The 26,510-nt window shown below is 40.6% G+C and overlaps 1 protein-coding gene across 1 annotated transcript in view; it reads left to right on the top strand.

Moving 5' to 3' along the window:
- LOC146784184 (uncharacterized) overlaps positions 1–26,510 on the top strand; it is a 739,190-nt gene that overhangs the window by 311,470 nt on the left and 401,210 nt on the right. The window contains exons 10-11 of the mRNA XM_085632912.1: positions 3,937–4,114; positions 22,976–23,074. Coding sequence (XP_085489038.1) covers positions 3,937–4,114; positions 22,976–23,074 — 277 coding nt within the window. The remainder of the gene's footprint in view (positions 1–3,936; positions 4,115–22,975; positions 23,075–26,510) is intronic.

A 26,510-nucleotide genomic window follows, 5' to 3' on the forward strand; every position in this document is an offset into this window, starting at 1 on the left:
TTGGATGCTCCTTTTCCAGGCCGCACCTTCCTCCTACTGTGTTCGACCTCTCGATCCTGTCTTCGCCTCTCGCTTGCAGCCAAGCGCTCCTCCTCACGCAGTCTAGCAGCCTCTTTTCGTGCCTGTCCCTTCCGGTGATTTTTGGCTCTTAGGTTTGCGGCTGGCATATCAGAGTCGCTCCCCGGCGCCTCTTGTCTTCCTGCGACCTCCTTCACTGCCCTCTGTACTTTCGGGGCCATGTCACGACTGAGGTCACTTCTGCCCCTTGGGTGATATTCTGAGACACAGTTGACCACCAGCTTTATCAACGCCGTCAGCTTGCTCCGTGCAGTCCGCTTCTTACCCAATCTCTTAATCAGCCAGGATGCAAAGATGTTTGGCTCCCAGAGCATCTCTTCTCTTCAATGCCCTCTCGGTTTCTTTGACTCAATTCACTCCCCCTTACTCTCCAAACTTTCCAATTGAGATTCCATCACATCAGTGTATCTTCAATAGAAAATTATCGGGAGCAGGTCTAGGGGCTGCTGCTTCCTACGGATAGTCGGCGGCCATCTTGCCTTGATTCTCATTGCTTCAGAATGGAAGCGACAGTGGTGCTACACGGATCTCCTTCACCTTTCAGAGTGTCCATACAAGAAGCTGCTGTGCAGACCAGATCTTCTACAGAAGTTCAGATGCCAGATTCAACATCTCAACCTTCCCTCTCTGAACTTGACTGCATGGCTCCTGAACTCAAACAATATGGCCACCTAAACCTTCTCAGGAGTGCATGGATGTGCTAAGAGAAGCCAAGAGACCATCTACTGGGACTTCTTATTGCTTAAAATAGAGGAGGTTCTGCATGTGGTGTTCTCAGAACAATGTCAATCCTCTTACTTGTCAGGAAGAGGCTATTCTTCCATATCTTCTACATCTCGCTAAAGCGAAATAAAATTTCTCCTCAGTTAGAGAACATCTCACAGTTATCAGAGCTTATCGAAAAAGCCCTTCACAAGCATTCTTTTTCACAATGCCTGTCATTTAAAGATTTTCTGGAAGGCATTAAGAAGATATATCCTTTCCTTGGGAGACCGTCTCCTCCATGGTAGTTATATATTGTCCTCTCTCACCTGATGGACCCTCCCTTTGAACCCATTCATAAAGCATCTCTCCAACACCTCTCCTGGAAGACTTTCTTCTTGGTAGCCATTTCAGCTCGCAGAGTTAGTTAAATAAAGGCTCTCTGTTCACATGAACCTTACACAGTATTCCATAGCTACAAGGTAGTGATGAGGACCCATACTAAATTCCTCCGTAAGGTGGTCTCAGATTTCCTTGTTAATCAGACTAGTACTTTACCTACTGTCTCTCAAAATCCGTCTTATCCTGCAGAGAGATCTCTCCACATTCTCAATTTTAGAAGGGTTTTTAAAGTACCATCTAGATAGGACAAAATCGTTAAGAAAATCAGAGCAACTCTTTGTCAGCTAGGGTCTTCTATGGACAGAATATATCACTTCCAAACAATTCTTATCTAGATAGATTATCTACTGCATATTGCTTTGTTATCAAAAAGCAAACAAACCCCTATCTGCTAGACCTAGTGCCCACTCCACCAGGGGTAAATACACTATGGCTGCTTTGTTTAGGGAACATTCCAATTGCTGAGATTTGCAAGGCTGCAACTTGGAGATGAGTACACCTCTTTGAGCCACTATTGTCTTGATTCGGGCAATAAGGCTGATACCTAGGTGGGGCAAACATCTCTAAAAAATGTGTTTGCCTAATTTTACTTTTCTCCTGTGTTATCTCTTCCTTCGCTGAATTTTTGAGTGTTTATGATTATGAACGGAGATCCCCTGAGAAGCAAGGATTTCTTTTTATGTAATCCTAGTTCTCTGTCAGGGGAATCTCCATTTAAATAATAATCAACCATCCCTCCTCCCTGACAGAAGAGATAATACATGTATACCACTATACTGCTAAGTCACTTGTCAAACAAAATGGAGTAAACTGTCACCTCCAGAGCATTATGGGACACTGGTGGTCAGAAGGCGGTTAGAAGGCCCTTAAAGGCTCAGTGTCCTATTTATTGTTTTCAATTCTTCAGTCTTTACAGGCTACATTGCTTATTATTATTATTCTTTACTTTATTTTAAATAGAAGTAAAAAGCATTTGTAAAGGATGTTTTACAAAAGATCACTTTTCAATTTTAAGTGATTTTTAAGGGTATTACCATTTTTTCCTTCTAAAGTTGAAAGTAATTCCATAAACATTGTCCATATAGCCTCTTTTTAAGGCTGCTAAAATGTAACATATCAAAATGTCTGTCACATATGTTCCCTGGCCTTTCCAATGTAAGGCGAAGTAGATTTGACTATGAAATAACTGCTCCAAGATCTCCGCACGTGGGCGGGACTATTTAGTGCTTATAATTTCAGTGGAGATTCCCCCTGATTGAGAACTAGGATGACAGGTAAGAAACCATTCCTTGCTTATCTTTAATCCTAGTTCTCCATCAGGGATATGGTCTATTAACCCATAGCCAGCACACTCACCTTGCTGTGTACAAGAATCCTAGTTTGACTGGTGCTCTGTTCCAACAGAGAGATACCTCATTAGCTCTGTAACTTGGTGGTAAAGGACAGGTCCTGTATTCCTTATAGTGTCCGTAGCCTTTTCAATCCATAATCTCCTTAGCATGGGAGGGACATTCCTCTCTTTATATTTAAGATTTAAAAATGTAGCTTTAGTGTGGTGCTTTCAGTCAAATGTACACTGTAATGATTGATTTTGTTTTAATGTGCTGCGTTAAAAGAATGGAAATGGTTCTGGCTGCTGTCATGCTTTCTTTATTTTAAAGTTGTTAAAATTGGAAAAGCAATATTTAAAGTTGGATTCCAAGATCCCACATGTGTAAAGATATTCTATTTGTAAATTTATGGTTTACTTCTTTTTATTGTATTTTCAAAGCAAAAACCACCACCTACATCCAACAGGCTTTTGTGAATTTAGAGAGAACATCCATGATGGAGAACAAAGTTTACAGAAATGTATTTTCCCATTCACTTGAAACAAATTGCTTAGATCCACATAGCTTGTCCTTTCTTGATTTAACAATGTATATTTATTTTAGGAACTCTCAAATGTTGTGAAGAAAATGTGAATCCATACATCTCGTATTTGTTTCGTTATTATTATTATTATTATATGAATAATCACACAAAGAGTAAGACCTAGATTACCCCACTAAAATACACCTTACTAGATAAAACTGTTATCACCTAATGCATTCATACATACTCTCTGTGGTTTACTTTTGTGAGATATCATCGAAGCTTCCACTTTTCACTTCTGCCTTTACAAAGAAGAGGGTCCAGATTAAACAGTTTGATAGGTTCACTTTTTTACCAGTCAGGTTTCTCCATTGGCACTCAAGTTTTTATTTTTAGTTTTCACTCTCAGTTATTTGAAATGCAAATAGGGTAGAACATACCCTCTTATAAATCCACCAACACTAGGTAGGGTCTATACTGTGCAGTACATTTCATACTATGTCCATAATGGTGAATCTCTTGCTGTTCATATGTTTCTCCATTGCCACAAAATGCTGAATGAATTTCCAAAAATCTTAATATTTGACTTTAATGACACTACTTTGCTGTTTCTACACCAGCACAGCACTGTAAATAAAGAATGATGAGTCAATTTCATGTCAAACTTTGCAGTTATTAAATAGAATCAGCATTGCTTACTTTCTGATTCCCCATAACCCTTATGTGCCTGAATTTGGGAACCATTTATTGCCTTTTATGAGCCAGTTAGTTATTTGTTCAGTTATTTGTTTCCAAAATTTGGTAAGACAGGTTTCTTCTGTACGTCATGCATTATTAATTTGTATCCCAAAATAATTCTTTTTCGTTTAATATTATCGCAAATGTTTTATATTATTTTAGAAAAAGCACCGCCAATAAAGCAGCCACTGATGATGATGATGAAGATGAGGATGAGGATGAGAATGATGAAGAGACATTTCAACAGTCCTTTGCTCCCCCCGTTTGGAAGAGCAGTAGCCCTGTCCACTGGGGCTCACATACAAACCGAGTACCGGACTCCAGCTGGAACTACACAGAGGTGAGAAAACGCACACATGATCTGATTAGCCTATGAGCTGTAATCAAAATATTTTCACTATCTGTAGCTGGTGTGTGCATATTAAGTAGCACTATGACAGGAGTAAACATTCTATCAGTAAAAGCCCACAAACAAGCAGACAATAGATGGTGTTTCACTTACAATTATGTTTGCTTGCCAATGCTCTTGGAGTCTTTCAGAGAGCATGCCGAAGGCTTGTGCTGTAAGCTGAACAATACAGCAGGAGAAAAATTAAAGCATTATTTTTTGCAGCTTCAGGGGCTGAGATAGTGTCAGAGGGAGATCCTAACAGTAGCAGCAGGGTTCCCCTTCCTCACTTCTGCTGCAAAACCTCTTTTGGTCTCTCTCAAACAAATAAGTATACCCAGTGCGGTGGGTTTTCTCACAGTTTCAGAAAATTGGTGGACTATTACTTAGGACCATTGTGTCCTCATTTTGCCTGTTCATTTCAGGATGTTCCTTCTCAGGATGCTCCCAGATTCTTTCTTGGGAGATGTTGACCTTCCTGAGCAATGGAATCATCTATGTTTATGTATATGGTATTTCGCTAGCTCAAAAGCAACACAAGAGTCCCTATATTTGAATCAGGAAATGAGTAAACTATGTACCCTGAAACCAAGTGTCTCTATTGGTCTATTGCTACTCTGGCATAGGTGTCATGAAGAAAACTAATATTTTACTCCAACATTATGATTAAAATATAAAAACATAAAAAGGCAAAATTGAAAATGTACACAAAAAGTCTCTTCCACTTGTATTCATGAAAAATAGTTAAAACTTTTTATTAAAATTCATGTTATAAAATAAACAATTCATAAAAATGAGTATACTTGATCTTCCTCCCACATAAACGTTACAATCTAGATTCTCTGTTTATATAGATAAAACTAAAAAAGTCGATGCAGCGTTTCGGTGACTTCTTTGATATTTACACCTTCTTCAGGACTATACAAGTTTCATCAAATCTAAATGAAAAAATATTCCATTTAGATACATGTACATTTCAAATATTCATTTTTTTTAAAAAAAACATTCTTACTTAAGCATATGATATTACTTTTCATTTTCAAAACCCATAACTTTTGACCCCTCCATTCTTTGACACTTGGTTTATCGAAGAGAAAAAAGTAGTATTTCTAGTTATAAACGTATCTTTCACATAGACAGACATAGGCCTAGTTCATTAAAATCCCCTCTGTCATTAGGCAAAGATATTTTCTGTCCAACATACTACAGATATTGTAATACAGACAAAGCCACTCAGTATTTGACAATTAATCATGAGTGCCGCGGTCTACTTCTATTTGATATTCAAACCATTTTTGTTGGTAAACTATACACCTTGTTCTATATAGAGTTGTGTCATACCTTATTATGATTTGGTATATATTCCCGTTATATCATCAGGTGTATAGGGGGCATCTTACCCTGCCACAGTCACAACCAATCCTGTTGGCAAAGACAGAAACATTATAGTCTTTATGTTTATAATTGACCTTTTAGTTAGTCATGTGAGTCTCACAGCTTAGCATATTCAATTTTATAGGGCCCTTTCTAAACGGTAAATGTTATATCTAAAAAACAACTTTGTTGGCATACCTTTTCAATTTGGTAATTTTTTTTAAATTTGGTATATTCCTCTGTCCGTTGGGGCCACCATAGTATAGGGAGTTCAGGGAATAAAATTAAAACCCAAGCGAGGGATATATTATGCTTTCCCTCTATGAGAAAAGAACATAGTTTCACTATTGCATAACATTTTATTATGTTTAATTATTTACACAGTTACTTCACTCTATTTGGTATGGTAAATAAGCTTACCCTTTTATTTATCGTGATGCCATTTGCATTGGGTCAGACGTGTTAAGGCATTAACATCTGCGTTTTAACATTGGCGATGTTTGTAGATTTTTCAATTAAAAATCTGTAAAGCAGGGAAACATATTCTTTGTTTATTCGGGTTTTCATAGTGTTTCCTAGTTTAGCCTCCAGGGATAAATCTAGCAAGGTGTTGTACTCGTTCTCGCTTGCTAAAATTATTTCCCAAAGACTCCAACTATTGAAGACAACGCATTGAATCTAATGGTTATCCCCACGCTTTACATCTATTATTCTCATGTTATGGCAAGCTATTTATCCTGAAGAGATCGACCTCTCGTCTATGTTTATAAAGTGAGCGGCAGTTCGCAAAATGTGGGGTAGGCAATTTCTTTAAAACCTTATCGCTCTTATCGCTGCATACGCAACAGGATTCTGTGTATAGAACCCCTCTCTATCCAATACAGGGGTCTACTAGCTAAACTAACACGAATCAAACGGGGAAATAAAAAAGGGAACATTCTATTTCCGACTCACCAGATTGTGGATTGACGGCCTCCCTGCTCCAAACGGACTTCCGGGTTCAAAGTATGAAATAGTTCCGGAGTAGGGGGCTATTTATACTAAAAAAGGAACCGCCCGTCTGATTGTTGTTTAAAACTTATAATTGTTTTATCGACACAATATTCTTGTTTATTATTTTTTTAAAAGGACAACAATTATAGTGTATTTATAAGCATTTTTAAAAAAACACTTTCGGTATATGCACTGTTTTATCGAATAGCAATAATGTACTATGCGGCGGCAATATTTGAATGGACAGTTTAACCATTTAATTCCTATTTCATGGAGCAAAATCGTATTAGAGTGTTGTTTGTTAGGGACAATTTTCTTGTTTATTTTTTATATATATAACATAACCCGATTAGGCTAGTCTAGAAGATTTTTTTTTTTTATTTGAAATTCGAAGTCTAAAAATAGTTAAAATCGGGAAAGCGGCATCCACGTTTGAAAATGCGATTCGAGAGAACCTAATGTTCGTTGTTCCATCATGAAATAAATGTATGTTTAAATAATATTATTTAAATGCTCTTTTAGTCAATTATTAACATGGGACCTTATAGTCCGTGTACCACATCATGGTTGCTTAAAAACGTCACTCATGTCTCCATAGTGCTGAACCTATTGAAAGGTCTAAAAAGATAAAACTCAATTTCACATCAATTCATTGGTCTCATCTTCACTTAGAAAAACCGCATGGTTGTAGACATTAAACTATAAGGTAAGTTGATTCATAAACCAACACTGAATTCTCCCATTAGGGATAGGGTGATAAAAATTCAGTGCTGTATTCCTTAAATTATTCTTTCCCATTCCTCTTTATTATTCAGACCAATTTTGTATGTAATAAACCGAGACATGTAAAACTGTTCGTGTTTTTTTCTTTTACTAATGTTTTTTTCTTTTTCTAATGTTATCACCTCCACATGCACTTAGCTGAATCACTTCAATACCGCACCATTTAAAATCATCAACTGCGTGATTGTGTTGGACCCAATGTTCTACTAGGGGTGCTGTCTTTTTCTTTGTCCTGATAGCCGATTTATATTTGGTTATCCTTGTCCTTATTTCTCGCAATGTTTCCCCAATATATCCCTTGTTGCAGGGGCAGATAATTAAATATATCATATTAGCAGTCCTGCAATTGATGAAATTCTTGACATAGTGTGTGATACCATTAAGGTTAACCACACTGCCTTTCATTATAGTATTACAGTTGTTGCAGGAACTGCATGGAAAATTGCCTACAGGAAAAGGGGCATTGTTAATGCTCCGTTGTTTGCACATTGTCTCGTCTCTATATGTATGTACCAATTTATTTCGGATGCTGCAATTCCGCCGGAAAGAAAACATAGGTTTTTGAAGTCTGACATTATTTTCCTCATTAAGCAATTGCCAGTTTCTATTTATAATGTTTTTAACCTTATTGCTGGCACTGCTGTAATTTGTAACCAATATTAGGCGCTGATCTGGTTTAACTGTGTTGGGATCTTCAACACTGAAAAGCGAATCTCTGTCATGGTATTTAGCTCTTTTATAAGCCTGTCTGGTGAGTCTTTTCGGATAGCCCCTGTCTAGGAGCTTTCTGGTTAAGAGGTCTGCATGTTGATTAAAATCTTTAATATTTGTACAGTTACGTCTTATCCTCTAATATTTTCCAAAGGGGATGTTATCCCTTTGACAAGCAGGATGGTTGCTCTGGTAATGGAGCATAGTGTTGCGATCCGTGGGTTTGGTAAACAGTTCTACCTGAAGAGTCCCTTCATTATGTTTTATTTTTATATCTAGGAAGTCACAACTTGCTCTGTTGATGGTGGATATGAATTTTAAATTTGTCTCCTAGATTTAACCATTCTATGAACTCAATGAGAGTCGATTTTGCCCCTGACCAAATGAAGAAAACATCATCAATATAACGGGACCAGCATGAGACAATTTCATATAAAGGTGCGGCTGTATTAAAAATATGTCTATCTTCAAAAGCGGCTACATCAAAACACGCCAGACTCGGCGCGCAGGTAGCCCCCATGCTGGTCCCTTTGATTTGTTTGTAATGATCCGTTCTGAATAAGAATATATTGTTTTTAAGGATAATCTCAATACATTCAACTATGAATGCAGAATGTGCAGAGAGATCACCCGCATCATTCATTAAGAGGCCTGATGGTATCATCCTGTGGGATGTTTGTGTAGAGGGCCTCTATGTCCAAAGTATCTAACCACTGAGATGTAGGGTTATATGGTAGTTTCTCAATTTTCATTATCATAGCTGTTGTAACTTTTATGTATGCGTTCTGTCGTACCACTAACGGTTGGAGAAATTTGTCGACATATTTGCTAAGTGGCTCCGTCAGAGAGTCAATACTTGAGACTATCGGTCTCATGGGAGGGTTCAATAAATCTTTATGTACCTTTGGTAGGCCATAGATTGCTGGTAGTCTAGGGTTAGTGTTCTTCAGAAAATTATATTCATCTACACACAAAATAGCATCTTCTTTGGCAAAATCTAAAAGCCTCATGACTTTATCAGTTAGAGTGTCCCACTCTTCTTTACTAGACTTCTGATAATGTGTTGCATTATTCAGAAGGGTAAGCATCCTATTGTTATAATCAGTGGTATCCATCACAATGATGCTTCCACCCTTACCTCCTGGTTTTATCGTCAATTCTACACATTGTTCTAAATTCTTAAGGGATGTTTTTTCAGAGTGGCTCAAATTATTTTGCCACCATAAATTATTAGTGAACATGTCTTCAATGTTTTTTTCAACCACTTTTTCGAAAACTATTATACTCCTTGTTTTTAAAAAAAATCATTCAGCCGAATTTTCCTAAAGAAGCTCTGTGGGTCTATTTCTAAATTAAATTTATCAACTGGGGTGCAGATAGCAAATCCTAATCCTTTTTCTAGTAAGGATATTTCCTCTTTGGTAAGTACCCTACTAGAAAGGTTGATAATCGGGGCTTTTCTATCTAATCCCATCCTGTCTGACTCCTGGTCTTCATGTAGGGGCGTTTTTGCGGTGGGTTCTAAGAGTAAAAAACTCCCTCTCCCCCTCCCCCTGCCTCAGTTCTGGCCAGGATTGGGTTGGCGCTGTTCTAAAAAAAGAAAAACTTTCTCTACTCGTGATATAAAACGCTGCCTTAAACGCTGTTTTTTATCTATTGATGAAAGAGAGTATACTTTTAAATACTCTTTTGGCATGTGAATAAAGTTAAGTATAGACAGGAGAATGATAGATGTAAAGCATGGGGATAACCATAAGATTCAATGCGTTGTCTTCAATAGTTGGAGCCTTGGGAAATAATTGTAGCAAGCGAGAAAGAGTACCACACCTTGCTAGATTTATCCCTGGAGACTAAACTAGGAAACCCTTTCTAAACCCGAATAAACAAAGAATATGTTTCCCTGCTTTACAGATTTAAAATTTAAAAATCTACAAACATCGCCAATGTTAAAACGCAGATGTTAATGCCTTAACACGTGTGACACAATGCAAATGGCATCACGATAAATAAAAGGGTAAGCTTCTTTACCATACCAAATAGAGTGAAGTAACTGTGTAAATAATTAATTAAACATAATAAAATGTTATGCAATAGTGAAACTATGTTCTTTTCTCATAGAGGGAAAGCATAATATATCCCACCTTGGGTTTTAATTATATTCCCTGAACTCCCTATACTACAGTGGCCCCAACGGACAGAGGAATATACCCAATTTTTTTTTAAATTACCAAATTGAAAAGGTATGCCAACAAAGTTGTTTTTGGATATAACATTTACTGTTTAGAAAGGGCCCTATAAAATTGAATATGCTAAGCTGTGAGGCTCACACGACTAACTAAAAGGTCAATTGTAAACATAAAGACTATAATGTTTCTGTCTTTGCCAACAGGATTGGTTGTGACTGTGGCAGGGTAAGATGCCCCCTATACCCCTGATGATATAACGGGAATATATACCAAATTATAATAAGGTATGACACAACTCTATATAGAACAAGGTGTATAGGTTACCAACAAAAATGGTTTGAATATCAAATAGAAGTAGACCGCGGCACTCATGATTAATTGTCAAATACTGAGTGACTTTCCTATATGTATTACAATATCTGTAGTATGTTGGACAGAAAATATCTTTGCCTAATGACAGAGGGGATTTTAATGAACTAGGCCTATGTCTGTCTATGTCATAGATAAATGTATAACTAGAAATACCACTTTTTTCTCTTTAATAAACAGTGTCAATAAATGGAGGGGTCAAAAGTTATGGGTTTTGAAAATGAAAAGTAATATCATATGATTACACAAAGGCTTTAGCACTCGTGGTAATAGGTAGAATTTTAGAGAGCAAAATATTAAGTAAGAATGGTTTTAAAAAAAAAATGAATATTTGATATGTATATGTATCTAAATGGAATATTTTTTCATTTAGATTTGATGACACTTGTATTATTCTGAAGAAGGTGAAAATATCAAAGAAGTCACCAAAACGCTGCGTCGACTTTTTTAGTTTTTTCTATGTAGACAGAGAATCTAGATTGTAACCTTTTAGCTGAGAGGAAGATCAAGTATACTTATTTTTATGGATTGTGTATTTTATAACATGAATTTTAATAAAAAGTTTAACTATTTTTCATGAATACAAGTGGAAGAGACTTTTTGTGTACATTTTCAATTTTGCCTTTTTATGTTTTTATATTTTAATCATAATGTTGGAGTACAATATTAGTTTTCTTCATGACACCTATGCCAGAGTAGCAATAGACCAATAGAGACACTTGGTTCAGGGTAAATAGTTTACTCATTTACTGATTCAAATATAGGGACTCTTGTGTTGCTTTTGTATTTGTACCCCTTCCCTTTGTATGTACATTGGGGTAACTCCCTCTCTATTTAAATTTCTCTAGCTCACACCTAACCAAAAGGCAGCAGAATTCTGTTCAGGGGCAAAGGCAAGCATAACGTCAGCAAGAGATAGGAGCAGTAACTGGGTTGTGAACCATTAATGCATTGTGATGTAGTGTTCTTTAATGAGGTGATTCTTCAACTCTTTCCTAAATTGGAGCCTTGTTGGGGCAGTCCTGATGAGGATGTTGTAACCATCATGCTGTTTCCCGAACTGAACAATGATCAGGGACGCTATTCCCATTACTTGCTGGCCCCCAAGAAGTAGTAGTTCCCTTGGGCCTTTTCTGCATCTCGACTACTGAACGCCTTTGTGTACAGGACAAAGTTTAAACGCACTCTTTTGCTTGGATCCTGCTTGCACTGGAGTACCAAAATTCAGTGATATTGCTGGACTTCTTACCTGCAGGACCCAGATGTTCGCAAACCTGTCTTGCAGTCTCACAGGCAGTATCTGCAGTTTGTAGTGGGTTCCATTTGCCTTTTTTTCCCTTTTGGCCTTGTAGCGACCCTCTACGTCTTAAAAAGATTATGTCAATTGTGTGGCTCATCTCGCCATGTTTTGGATATTCCCCTTGTTTAATGAGTCTGAGACATTCGTGTATGATCCCATTGTCTCTACTGGGGACTTGCGTACAAGCTCTGACAATTCTGCATCTTCACCTCCAGTATTTACATTTTCACACATTCATCCTGGTACGAGTGGACTTCAGTGATGCCTCTGCTTTTAGTGGTCACTTGGGCAACCTTCCAAGCAGGATTATTATTCACCGATAGTTCTCAGAATAGTTACTGACCGGGAGGTCACCAAGATGACCTGAAGGTATGGAATCTGCAGGAAGATTTCCACCATAAAGATTTTTATCAAAGGAAAGTAATTTGTTTTTCACAAAATAAAGAACCAGAGAATAATCTGGGGGAATCCGTCAACTACAATTGAAATTTGCTTTGAATGTGCATAAACGGTGGTAAATGTAAACCTTTTATCCTTTCTATAAGGCTGTGGCAGACAATGAACATCTGTTTCATAAGCAGAATGTGCTATGAAATTCCTTGTTCTACTTTTGTTTCCATGTTTATTAACATGTTGCATCAACCACCCATATCCCAGTTACATTATTATTTAATTCTTTAAAATGTTGGATGATTATTTGTATTTTGTCCATGAATGTCATTGCCGAACGTTTATAACCAAAAGCAACGTGTGTCTGAGAAAGAGTATTGGTTATAGGTACGGTATGCCAAAAAATCATTGTGTTTTTTTTCATTATATGAGAATATTTTTAATAACTGGAATTTGTGTGTTTTTTAAAATAAAAAATGTAAGAAATGAGAAGGTATGTGTTTTTTAAATAATGTAGCATCTTATAAAACAATGCGATTTTGGGATCTTGAGTTTCTCTTACAACCATACCGGAATCATTTTTAGGGAGTGATTTAAATAAAGTAAGGAAATGAATACAATTCTTACACATGCAGATCGTTTAGAGAATCACCATTTGTTGAGCTTCCCCGGTTGTTTTTGATTTAAGTAAATTAGCCTGTAATGCTGGCGTGGCTCATTAAACCCAAGTCCAGAAGGGAATCCATCACCAAGATACATACTCACAGTGGGCAGCCCATACTTTCCCCCACACTGATAAATCAGGAATTCTGTAATTATTATATGACCTTGTACAGGGCCCCCCTTGCCTTATTGAGGAAGCACTAGATAGCTACCTGGCGCAGGTAGTGATAAAGCAATTAGCTGAGGAGCACCATAGGGAACTAGGGGCCCCTATCACTATACAGGAAATCCGTGCTGCAGTAAAGGGCATAGCAACGGGTAAAACACCAGGACCAGATGGACTGCCAGCTGAATTCTATGTGGCATACCTTGGAACACGAACACCTCACCTTGAGAAATTATATGCGGAGGATTTTCGGCTTGGTTCACTTCCAGAGTCTACCAGGCACACTGTAGTCATACCCCTACCAAAAAGCAAGGAACAGGGTGCAGGTGTCGCAGATTACAGCCCTGTTTCTATGCTGAACCTAGACTTTAACATTTTGAGTGAAGTGCTGGCCCTTAGGCTCCTCCCACACATGCAGGAATTAGTACACACAGATCAGAATGGAGTCATCCCCACACGCAGCACCTCACAAAACCTTAGAAGACTTTATCATGTCATGTATCACCCAGTAGCACAGTCTGATCGCAAAGCGATGCTGATGTCAGTAGACTGGGAAAAAGCCTTCGACACAGTACGCTTGGACTTTCAATTCAATTTCTTTATTCAATAATTTTCAATCATAAAAGAGACACATATAAAAACATTATATAAAACCATGTGTACCACACTTTATAAATTCGATTATTATTATTAAAAAAAAGATTCATTAATTAGATTAAAAAGGAAATATTTTACATTCATTGCAAAGCACAATTATATCAAAAAGGTGAGCCACATAAAAGAGAAGACAATATTCCCACATGTCCATCAGAGGAGAATCATCCAGCATAATATTATTCACTTCATGAATGCAAAATGGAGCCTGCATTAGCAACCAAGCTACTTCTTCTAAGGGCCCATGCCCAGCTCAAAATTGTTGCCATAGCTATGACTACAGGTTCCCTTGTATCTGTCTTTAAAATACGCAATGCTATTTGGGATGTTCTTGTGCCAATATTATGGCAAATCGGCTTAATCCATTTATTCCGGGGACCCTTATACGCGGGGCACACAAACAATACATGGGGTATGGACTCATCCTGAGATGTACACACAGTACATTTTGTGTCTCCATCTCCCCACTTTGCCGTAAAAGTTTTAAGGGGGAGGGTACCCACTCTAAATTGGTGATACAGTTTCCTGTCACCGGGTCTCGTAATGACATCCCAATAGGCCTCAAACCAGTGTTCATACTTATGATCTAAAAAGAGGTCTGTCAGGGATGCACTATCCACCAGTGACAGGGACTTAAGACAGACCATGTCCCAATAAAGAGATTTAAAATCATTTTTAGACGGAAACTGATTTCCTTCTGGGTCCTCCCACAAGTGCCTGAGCCCCATATCGACCAGCATGCTTTTGATTTTTTACAGCCAAATGATTTTTGAAGACATGTCAGCTTCTCTGATGTACTTAACTGCTTTGGCATATGGTACTAACTCAGGGGTTGTCCAAAGCCGTCTCCAATACGCGAGGGGTCTAAAGCCCGCTGCCTCCTCAATGGAAGTGCATCCCAGATCTAAAAATAGGGTTTTGAGGGGGATGATTGGGGAAGGCCAGTCAAAGATCTCAAAAACTTATTTTGGGCCAGGACTAAGGGGCCTAGGTTATCGAAGCCCCAAAGTTCTGCACCATAAATTATGGAAGCCCTGATTTTCCCATTGTATATGGCAAGTGCTGGACCTACCGGTTTGGTGTAAGACAGCCGGTGCTCTTTTAGAAGGGCCCCTGCCAACTGATTATGCCGAAGGGTTAGCAAATCTAACTGAGGCTTCCAATTCATCCTCTTACTCATTGTTACGCCCAAGTACGTATAAGTGTCAGTTTCTTCCAATGTTGCACCATTCATTACAACTCTTTAACTATTTTATGTTTATGCAGCACCATGAACTTAGTCTTATCAACATTAACTATAAGTTCATGGTCATTGCAAAATAAAGTGAATCTATCAAGGGCTCGTTGCAGACCTGTTTTTGTTTTAGATAAAATAAAAGTATCGTCTGCAAACATTAAAAGTGGAACCCTCACACCAGCAAGAGTAGGGGCATCAGTTGGATATTCAGAGAAGTATGAGATAACATTATTTATAAACAAAGAAAAAAGGGTGGGGGCCAAAACACAGCCCTGCCGTACCCCCTTAGTCACAGGAAACCTATCTGTTATCTCTCCCTGTCGACCCCACCGAACCCGGGCATAGTTAGACTCATGAAGTTTAATGATGAAATTTAAAATCTCAGGGGGCATCACTACTTCCTTAAGTGAGTCCCATAGCTTAGAGCGGGGCACCAAATCAAATGCTGACTTTAGATCTATAAATGCAGCATAGAGAGCCCCCCTGTTAAAACCACAGTATTCCAATAAATCATCATGAATCTAAAAACCTGGTCAATGGTACTGACATGAGGGCGGAAGCCAGCTTGAAACGTGGATAGAATTTCTTGGTCATCTATCCAGGTATTTACCCTGCTCAGCACAAGTCTGGCCACAATCTTTTGCATGGTATCTATGAGACTTATGGGCCTGTAGTTACTTGGGCAGGCACGATCCCCTTTTTTATAAATAGGAATGATCTCTGCCCCGCGCCAGGATTCTGGCAAGGGAGCACCTCTTGCAAGTCCATTGGCCATATGATATATATATTTGAGACAGTTTTTCTTATCATATTTAAAAATATCCGCTGGGATGCAGTCCGGGCCTGGAGCCCTACCTGCTGCCACACTATCCAAGGCTCTCTCAATTTCCCCTATATCAAAAGTTAGGATAGTGTTGCACATTAATCGTGGATAATGGCTTAAACTACTATTCATTGAAGCAAACTGGGTCTAATAGTGCATGACCCATGCTTCAGGAGGGACATTATTAGTTGGTATCACCACCACCACATTTCACTGTCTGCCAGAACCGCACCCAGTTTTTCCCATTACTTGCATTTAATAAATCCTGCCATCTTTTTTCATTGAAGGTCTTCTTTGCCCTTCGCTGAATTTCCTTATGTGCGACCCTAGCTTCCCTAACTTCTCGCGGGAATCCTGACCTAACAGCTTGAGAGAGGTGACTAAAAGCAGCCCTGCATGGCCCCATCATATCATTTTGCAGATTTCTGTATGGCCTGCTTGGAGCTCCTATTTTTTGTAAAAAATGCTTTCAACTTTATGAATAGCTCCTCATGAACCTTTGTGAGGGCAGGAAGAGAGGCCTCATGCAGATCAAGCTGTGAAAGGACTAATAAGGAATCTTCAAGGGTTAGCTTTATCAGGTCCATAGTACCCTCATCCTCGGAGACCAATGCCCATTTTAATCTATGGCAGTCATTGGACATAGTCACTTCAGCTGTGACTATTTCAGTATCTACCCTTGCCGTAGGTTGCCCTATAGTTTTAAGTGTTAAAATTAGGGGGTCATGGTAACTTTCAGGTCTATTCTGGACCTTCATATCCTGTAGCCTTACCCCCAATTCCAAATTGATAAAGAAGTAGTCTATTCTGCTACTTCTTATCCCATTATTAAAAGTATGGGTACCCTCAAAGTCTGATTTTGACCTTCCATTTACAGCCCTCCGGCCCATTTCCAGGGATAAACTTTTTAACTGGAGGACCGCTTCTGACCATTTATTAATCGGGGAAAGCTCCAGCGATGGTATGCCCCAGGTCACATCCTCATCCCTGGACAGGCTTCCATCTTCTAAACCCATGGGCTCGAATGTACAATTAAAATCACCCGCTACTACTAGATGGTTTGCCCCTTTTAATGGTTTGATGAATGAATCAAGTTTAGAGATTGTAGGAGAGGCTTTCCCTCCTGCTTGCCCTCTTGCGTAGACGTTGGCAAAAATAAGATCTAGCCTGTGTTCAAAACGAATTTTAATAACCAGGATGTCAGGGTTATCTATTGTTAGCTCTTCCACCTGGTAGCATGCCTGCTGTCTAACCCATGTAAGCAAACCCCCAGATGGTCTCCCTTTATGACTGGCAATAGCCGATTTACCAAAAGCCAAATACCCAGGACGAAAAATCCTATTCAGTGACCAGGTCTCCTGGAACATAATGATGTCTTGATTCTCTATAAAACACGACCACTCGCTAGAGTTAATTTTTGTTTGTAGACCAGCAATGTTCCATGACATTATATTTAATAAGGAGGGAGCAATGCTAACACTCTTATCTGAAAAAGACCTAATCAAACTGCTCTCGGGAGATGGTGGTATAGCTCGCTGAGGACTCATATCATTCACAAAGGGAGATGCGGACCGAACAGCAGTGTTCTCTAACAGGGGCAAGTTTGCAATTGGTAGGCAGTCACATGTATCCAAGCCAGAAAGAGGAGCAAATCTATTAGCTAAATTTAAGTCAAGTGGTCTATGTGGGATTCTGTGGGGTGCCCTTGGGTGGTTTACTGGACGCGAAATCGCCCAGCCCATCGTAGGGGTATGGTGGGGTCTATAAAAGAACCCTAGGGGCAGGAGAGAGATTTTCATTGTATGATACTCTAGATTGATGCTACCTAGATGGTCTAGAAGAAATCTAACGACCTTCTTGTTATTAAAGTTAACAACTATACAATCCCCTCTCCCATCCTTCATAGAGTAACCTATCCATGGAGATCGTCTGACCATGATTATCTGGTTACAGATATCCCAATCCCATACCCCAACCTCCTTCAGTTTTGTTGTAAGCCAATGCATGGTTTTAGCCATCAATTGATCGGTGGTTTCGATCTGACCTTCCTGTAATACTGGGACATTCTTCAAAACCACCACCAAAGGGGCTGCTGCCGGGGGAAGGTGTAAGACTTGAGAACCTTCTAAGACTGGGCTATTTTCCAGTCCCTCGTGCATTTGTGGGTACCCTAGTTCACAAGGCCCTAGTATAGGGCTATCCCGGTTTGCTGGTATACGGGAAATTGGCTGTTGTACTTTTTCACCTACTAGCCCTATACATGATCTAGTTTTCTCTCCTCCCCGAACTTCCTGATTAACTAGACTATAACCACTAGGCACATTCTCTGTCTCACCCACTTCCCTTCCCACATTTGTTACTCCAACTTCATGGTTAGTAGACACAGTACCATTTTTCCCTGACAGCAATGACATCAGCCCAGTTAACGGTGGATTTGGCGGTTTGGAATTGGTTTCTAATGCATTTCTCAGCTCTTTAGATGTAGATAATCTGTTGGCTTGTGTCAGTAAACCCTCTATAGTACTATGATTTATCATGACCTTCAATTCGAAATTATTGAGTCTCTCCTCAATCTTAGTCAATCTGTGGATAATAGGAGTTAAAGATGTTATAATTAAATCCCCCAGTTTATTCCACATAGCCTCATTAGCCTCAGCAGAGGAAACATCTGTAGTCCCTGAGGTAAAAATTCCAGGGACACTGAGAGCCGATTCCCCCGTCGCTGCCATTGCTGAAGTAGTACCTCCTCCATTAGTGTTTGTCTTTTGAGTTTTCGCCAATTTCTGTCTCTGGGGCCCCCCTCCCTGCTTTCTTTTAAGTGCTGGATCTGAAATTGGAGCAGGAACTTTATTTTTACATTGGGGTGCTGACCTTGTAACAACACGTGGAGGTAGGGTGCTTTGGGTGGGTGCTGCATCCGTCTGGACCGACTCCGCATGATAGAGTGTATTATCAGTGACCGACGATTCAGAGGTTTCCAATGGCCCATTAGCAAACTGACCAGCATTACTTGCCTTATCAGGGGAGTCAGAGTCTACAACCAAAGAACAGTCAGGAGTACTTGCAGATGCTATAGCGCCCATCGATGATCGTTTAGACAGTTGGGGATCAAGAGATAGACGACGCTCCGTCAATGCTATCTCATGAGCAAGGACCGAGCTAGCTCTAATTAAAAACTGGTCCAAAGTCCCCACCATACTTCCTGCAGGCAGCCCAATTCTCCCCTTACCCTCTCGTAGGTTCATCCTGAGATGTCTATTTAAGTCAAATTGAAAGTAGAAGTAAACAGAACACAACTAGCTCTTTATGTGTATTCCTCTAATTAACACCAGTATGCTGGCAAGAACTAACCTTGTGGGGTGTGCAGTCTCAGCGAGTAGGCCTTGCCCGGCCTCGTTCGGTCTCTAACGGGCTCAAACGGGCCCTCCCTTGGCCCGGGCAAAGCGGGAGCGGCGAGGGGTAAAATAGTGTGTGGCAAGCTCAGCAGCAGGCCCCCTGGGATTTGCAGTCCTTGTCACCTCCTCCAAGCACGAAGCGGCTCCATGCACATTGCCAGTATTAAACTTGAATAGGTCTCTCCAAAGTAAATGGGAAGCGAAAAGTAAGCAATGTTTCCTTTCGTGCACCCAAAGTGAGAGAGTCCAAATAAATCAAGCTGACAAACTTGGCTCCAGCTATAATAAATGTGACCGTCCTCAGAAAAATAGGCCTCCCGATACACAGTCATTACCTGAGGCAGGAGTCAGAAAGAAATTGGGAATCCAACAAAAAGGTCAAATTGTAAACAGCGACTTGTTTCGTGCTGTTATCTGTAAGCATTAGAACACTGGCAGGCTCAAGTGACAAACGCTTCCACCACACGTTAAATAAAAAATATACAGGACTGAGATCATTCTCAGCATATCTCGGCGCTACTCAGGAGAGTCACAGTGCTCAATAGCGTGACAGGATAAACAAAAAGGACTTGTGATTAATGGCGCGGTTTGCGCCTGAAACCTCAACAAACAAAAATGAAACGCCTTCTGAGGCGGAGAAAATTAACCCTTTCGATGCGCATGACGGAGCGGTTCCGTCATGGCCCCGCCCGCGCACAGAACCTTCAGCACAGCGCGGAAATCCACGCCGCGCTGAAGGGGTTAAAAGAAGGAAAAAAGGCTGTAAACAGCGCGCTCTTGTGCTCAGGGCAAAAATAAAGCAGCATTAAGACGAGTGCTTATCCAAATCAGACAGGAGGGCAGGTTTGAAAAGCTGGAGGAATCCGTATCAAACTTTTCACAGCAGCACATGAAGCAGCTCTGCTGACGCACACCACAGGAGGAATCCAAAACTCAAACAGGCAGGAAAAGGGGCATGGGCACTCCTAAGCTGGGACTTTCTGTTCGTGGTCATGAAACGGATGGGTCTGGGAGAAGACTGGATTAAATGAGCCAGACTATTGTATAGGACCCCGCCGGTGACAGAACAGGAACCATGCTTTCACCACATTACGGAGTGCATAGAGGCACTAGGCAGGGATGTCCACTTTCCCCGCTACTGTTTGCCCTAACAATCGAACTCCAAGCTGCACAGCTTAGACAAGTGGGTAGGGGATGGGACCTGGAAGTAAAAGGTCGAGAACATATTATTTAATTGTACATCAATGACATCCTCCTTTATTTTAGAGATGGACTGACAGGTATCCCCCAAGCTGTGACACAGCTAAAACATTATGAATCAGTTTCAGGCCTGCGGGTGAACAAATTCAAAACGCATATATTACTACTTTGCCTGGGACTGGAAAAACCTACAGGACTCCCACTTGACCTGAATTGGTACCTAATATCCTTGAGATATCTTAGAGTTACCTACAGGACTCCCACTTGACCTGAATTGGTCCCTAATATCCTTGAGATATCTTAGAGTTCAGGTATTCCACGCGGCAGAAGACTTACAAGACAGTAATCTGGGAGGAGCCTGCGCTCCCTTAAAATATGTGTACCCTCTTGGAGGTCGCTGAAACTGCCCATCTAGGCCCGAAGAGTGATCTCCAAGATGGTGATGCTACCAAGGCTTCTCTACTACTTTGCCAACAGCCAATATATATACACCTGCCTCTTGGTTTAAGTAATTAGACATCCTACTCCGGGATCTAATATGGGATGGGAGCAGACACAGAGTATCCCTGGTGACACTTAGACGCCCGACGGAAGAAGGGGGTCTCGGGGTTCCTAACTTCGAGTTATACTTTCTAGCATCTCAACTCCTGTGGCATATGCAGTTGTTAGATAGAGCCAATCAGGACGAAATGCAACAATAAGGAAAGATGGTGCAAATAGACCTTCTATTGGCTAGGCTACTAAACACCTAAATTATGATCCCCAAGCCAGGAATGCTACTGGCCACAGCTTTAAAATGTTGGCGTAGGTGCCTAACCAAAACCAAGGAAGTAACCCTGTATGCTCCATCATTGCCTCTAGCAGGACTTCCACACAGAGACCTTCTCACATACTTCACCCAAAGACAACTAACAGCCTGGACCGACGTGGGAATACTCACAGTGGGTGACTGCTACCAGTGGGGAACGTTAATCCCAATGAGGGATTTAATGGACTCCTACCAACTACCTCCTGGTCAATTTCTCAGATATGAAGCACTGATACGTGCATGCCAAGACCTATGGAACGGAGGAGGGATGGAACCTGCGACACATAGTACACTACAACTACTGGTGTCCATGGGGTCACAAAACATTTAGTGACCTGGCTTTACAGATCCCTCGCAGACATGAGAAGAGGCCCATTAACTGCACTAAGGAATGCGTGGGAAAAAGCTCTAAAATGGGAACTGACAGACCTGGAATGGCTAAAAATACTAGCCTCACCAAAGAAAATTTCTAGAAACACCAGACTCAATTATACTCAGTATAACTATGTACACATGACCTATATGACACCTCACAGGTTGCAGGTTACATATGGTGGAGACCCCCGAGCCTGTCCTAGATGCGGACACATTGATGCGGGGTTTGTGCACATGGTATGGTACTGCTCGGAACTGCAGTCATACTGGTCAGAAATCCTAGAGGCTCTAGACCTCACGCTGGGACGAATCCCCCCTCCTACACTGGAGGCATGCATCTTGGCGTTATACCCAAGACCGAGCTCCTAGAGATTCCTGGTCTTAGCGCTGGGATTGGCTAAGAGGAGAATTGCCATAGTCTGGAAATCAGCGATAGGGCCAATGGCCAAGACATGGAAAGCAGATGTGACACAATGGGCTAGAGCTGAAGAACACGCACTGATAAGAGAAGAAGCTAGGGGGACCAGGCTCCGTTGAATAGCAGACCCGTGGACAGAAATACTAACCTTGTAGGAACACCCAGAACAGAGTAGCAATTATGAGCCACAAGCGAGCACTGAAATGACTGACGATGAAGAGATGTAGAAGAACGGCGAAACAACTGGAACACTGATCAGTCACCGAGTTACTAGGCCTCAGGTTGTAGGAAACTACCCAGACACATCGGGCACACCCCCCACTAGCCACACCACTTCAGATATAGGCCGCACAACCTACCAAACACAGGGAAATAAGAGACACCCCAGACACCCCCATTCGCCATAGAACACAGCACTTCGCTGAAGCTCCCCCCTTCCTGTTTTTTCTTTTCTTCTTCTCCCCACCCCCCTCTATTGTTATGTAGGATTAGATTTATGGTGTACGCGATTTGACAAACTGAAATTGGATCCGAATGACCAATGTTACGGACTCTATGTACATGCAGAGTGTACTCCTGAAGCCTTCAAGACAGGATGTGATGTAAGATTAGATAGTGCGATATAGCATCCTTTGCATGTACTATATGTAAGATACCAGTAGAAAATACAGTAACGAATGCATCCACATAACAGCTGAGAAATAACCAAATGTATCATAACTTATATTGCAATGAGTATGACAAAATGTAGATTGCGTATTATCGATAAATAATAAGGCACAGATGTTTATAATTGACGCATAAAAACACCAATAAAAAGATATTTAAAAACAAAAAAAGTAAATTAGCCTGCTTTCTCCTTTCCCTTTGGCACTAAGGGCAGTAACCAAGTACATTTAAATCACTTATTGCCCCGCTTTGCACAGTGAACTATCTTCTGATCAATCTTTGGTTATTCTTCATTTCAGCACTCCCCTGGAGCATTTCTGAGAAGATTTGGTACCTCCGTTGAAGAGCTGGCAGCTGAGAGGGCCACACTCGAAGACTCTGTGGCTAAATTGCGACGGGTAAGACAGTTTCTGTTTTTGAAGAAAATAATATCACTTTGCCTACTTGAATGCTGAACAACATTTTAAAGTAAAAATAAAAATCCTAGTTGTGTGGATTAACAGAAATGGCTGACACAGGTTCCTTAAGCCCATTGATTGGTATAACTTCTAATTTGCGCCATCACAATAGACACATGTATAGACTTAACACACATGGACACCAATGGAGATCATGTGGCTGAAACCAATACTATGAAGATGATGCAGACAGGACCCGTGAGACAGAACACATCAGACCTTCAAATTGTTAGAAGAACGTAAACATTTCAGCTCTGGGCAAACTATTTGAGAATTCTCACCTACTATTGAAAAGCATAAAAGTGAGGTTCAGTAGGTCAGAAGCAGTACAGCTTGGCAGTACAGTGAGCAAGGGCAAAGAAGAGGGAGTCAGTAGTAGTAAAACATATTGGGGAATCTCACACTAATACGAATTTTTGTAACATCTGGTATGGTGATCTTTTTTCTATTTGAATATTCCCTAGTTAGTCACACGCTTCTGCCGCTAACATAACGCTTAAGCTCTCATTGCAACCTGAGATCAGCCTCAGTGTTTCCGCCCCATTTAACTAATCGGAGTTCATGAAATTACTACCTACTATGCTTTTCCCACACATAAATTCATCGCTTTATGAAATGGAGGAATTCGTGTGTGGAAAAGAGATTGGTTATGGGGAAAATGCACAAGTTTACAGGTGCAGGAAAATCCCGTACACAAGTTATTAACAAGTATCACCTAGCAAACTCAGAATGGGACTGTAAAATCACCCTGGGCTTGGATCACAGGGGGACACAGCCTTTATAACGGATACCTTACCACACAAAGCCTTTCCAACCCAGTTAAGTACAACACAGGTACGTGGTTGTACATTTACCACACATGCCTTTACCATGTAGATAAGTATTGTTTCCATATAATATAAATATTATGCTGTTTAAAAAAAAAAAAAGTTTAATGCAGGCAGGTAGTGGTAAATGAAGGTTAGGATAATTTTAGGGTTTAGGGGTGGGTAGTGGTAAAAGAAAGTAAGAGTAAATTTAGGGATTAGTGGCAAAGGGAGGTAAGGCTAATCTTAGGGTGTTAATTTTAGGGTATATATATATATATATATATATATATATATATATATATATCATCGCTCCCACTGCACCTCCAAACCAGCGCACTCAAAAGACGGGTGCTTCAAAACGCGAAGGTGCATTCGCGTTAATAAATGCGCGCTCAGTCCCAGTCACATCACAAACTTAGGAAAGCACTCACGGGACACTTCTGCAGTTCTTAGGTCATTTATTGCATAGCGAGCATGGAAAACATGACGCGTTTCGGCTATGCCTTAGTCTGATGTTGTTACAGCATCAGACTAAGGCATAGCCGAAACGCGTCATGTTTTCCATGCTCGCTATGCAATAAATGACCTAAGAACTGCAGAAGTGTCCCGTGAGTGCTTTCCTAAGTTTGTGATGTGACTGGGACTGAGCGCGCATATATATATATATATATATATATATATATATATATTCACTGAAAAAACCATAGGTTTCAGGCACGTTATAGTTAGGAATTGGCATTTAAAAAACCTTAGAAATTCACTGAAAAAACCATAGGTTTCAGGGGCATTCTAGTTAGCTGGACTTTTCACTCGTACAAAACCATTGAAATTCCCCCGTTATAGTTAGTTTAGCTAACTATAACTCGCGCGCCCGCAATGCACTGCTGATGACGTCACATATTACATCACTCATGACATGGTCAGTGACATCACTCATGACATCACTGATGACATCTCAAATGACATCACTGATGACATCATCCAGTGAATGTGTGTTTTTCTGAAAATTACATATGTTTTATATATGTATATCTCAAGGTCGATGGAAGAATAAATGGGTATATAAGTGTCTAAATGGATGATTTGTTTTTGAAAAATTGATTGTATAACTGACTGATTAAGTGTATCTTAGTGAATACATGGCTTAGTGAGTAATGTTTAAATATGTAAATATCTGTATCAGTCTCTCACTTTGTGTATAAGTGGCTGCGTGGGTTGGTGAGTAGCTACATGAGTGTCTATATAGGTCATTAGTTGGTTTTTTGAGTATCAGTATGAGTGTCTGAGTGTCTGTATGGTTCGGTGGGGGGTATTACGTAGTGCATAGGTGCATGAATGAGTGACTCACTGTTTGTATGTGTTGAACACAGCATGTGTGCAGGACTGTATGGGTGGATGAGTGTGTGCATGGGTGTGTTAGTGAGTGAATGACTGTCTCAATAGTGTCTTTATGAGTAACTACATATGTTTTAAACTAGTACATGTGACTTTTGGTGTATATAAGTGAGTATATGTGAGAGTGAGAGATTGAAAGAGTTCCTGTATGAATAAGTATGTGTTTCTATAAGTGATTGTTTAAAAGACTAAGTATGTGTAAGTTTCTGTAGAAGTAAGTGTGGTGGTGTGTGTATAACTGTATATGCAAGTAAATGGATGTTTGATTCTTAATTAGCATGAGTGACTATGTGTGTGAGTAACTCTATGGATGAGTGGCGTTGTGTAACAGGATGTATAGGTGTATGAGTACATATGATGAGCAGGCGCGTAGCTAGGGGGGGGGGCGGTGGGGGCGGACCGCCCCAGGCGGCACTGTTTTGCGGGCGGCAGCGGCCGCGCGGCACTGGCCCGTTGTGGCGGCCTTTATAATTTATTTGGAGACACTGACAGTCAGTGTACCCAAATAAATTATAAAGGCCGCCGCAACGGGCCTGTGCCGCGCGGCCGCCGTTTCACATACAAGCACTGCTCACGTGCTTGCAAAAAAGGAAAAGCAACAAATTGTCGCATGCAGAACACGCACCACGTTGCCAGATTAGGCTATTTGGGCGCGCGGTGAAACGAGCTCCGCCTCCAGCGCGTGCACCACGACGTCGAGCAGGCCACAACGCTGGTGCAGCCAGGGAGAGCGCGTGCAGGGGTTGGGATGGATTCCTGCACCCCACCACCATTCCCCGATGACGTGGATGAATCGGCTATGGTGCCTGACACCCCTGGATGGGACCCGTTTACCAATATGTACTTTTACTTTAAAGGTAGGAGAGCACAGTGTGCGTCTGCGTCTGAATGGGCAGTTTTTCAAACTGGAGTGTAGTGCAAGCCCGGTTCTAGGGGGTGGGCCTGGGCAATGGCAATGAATCTGCAACCGATGTACAACAATAATAAAAAAATGTTCAGATAACTGGTGATTTATGATCTTGCTAGAGAGCAATCATTTGTCTGTTAGTTTTTAAATGCAGATAAACTGTATTTTATGTGGGTAGCTCGGTGGGTTACTGCCTTTGTCACAGAGATCCTTGTGTTACTTGCCGTTCAGAAGTTACAATCCTAAAATAGGACAGTGAACTCAG

Source organism: Triturus cristatus, chromosome 11 (assembly GCF_964204655.1).
Source record: "Triturus cristatus chromosome 11, aTriCri1.1, whole genome shotgun sequence".
Lineage (NCBI taxonomy): Eukaryota > Metazoa > Chordata > Amphibia > Caudata > Salamandridae > Triturus > Triturus cristatus.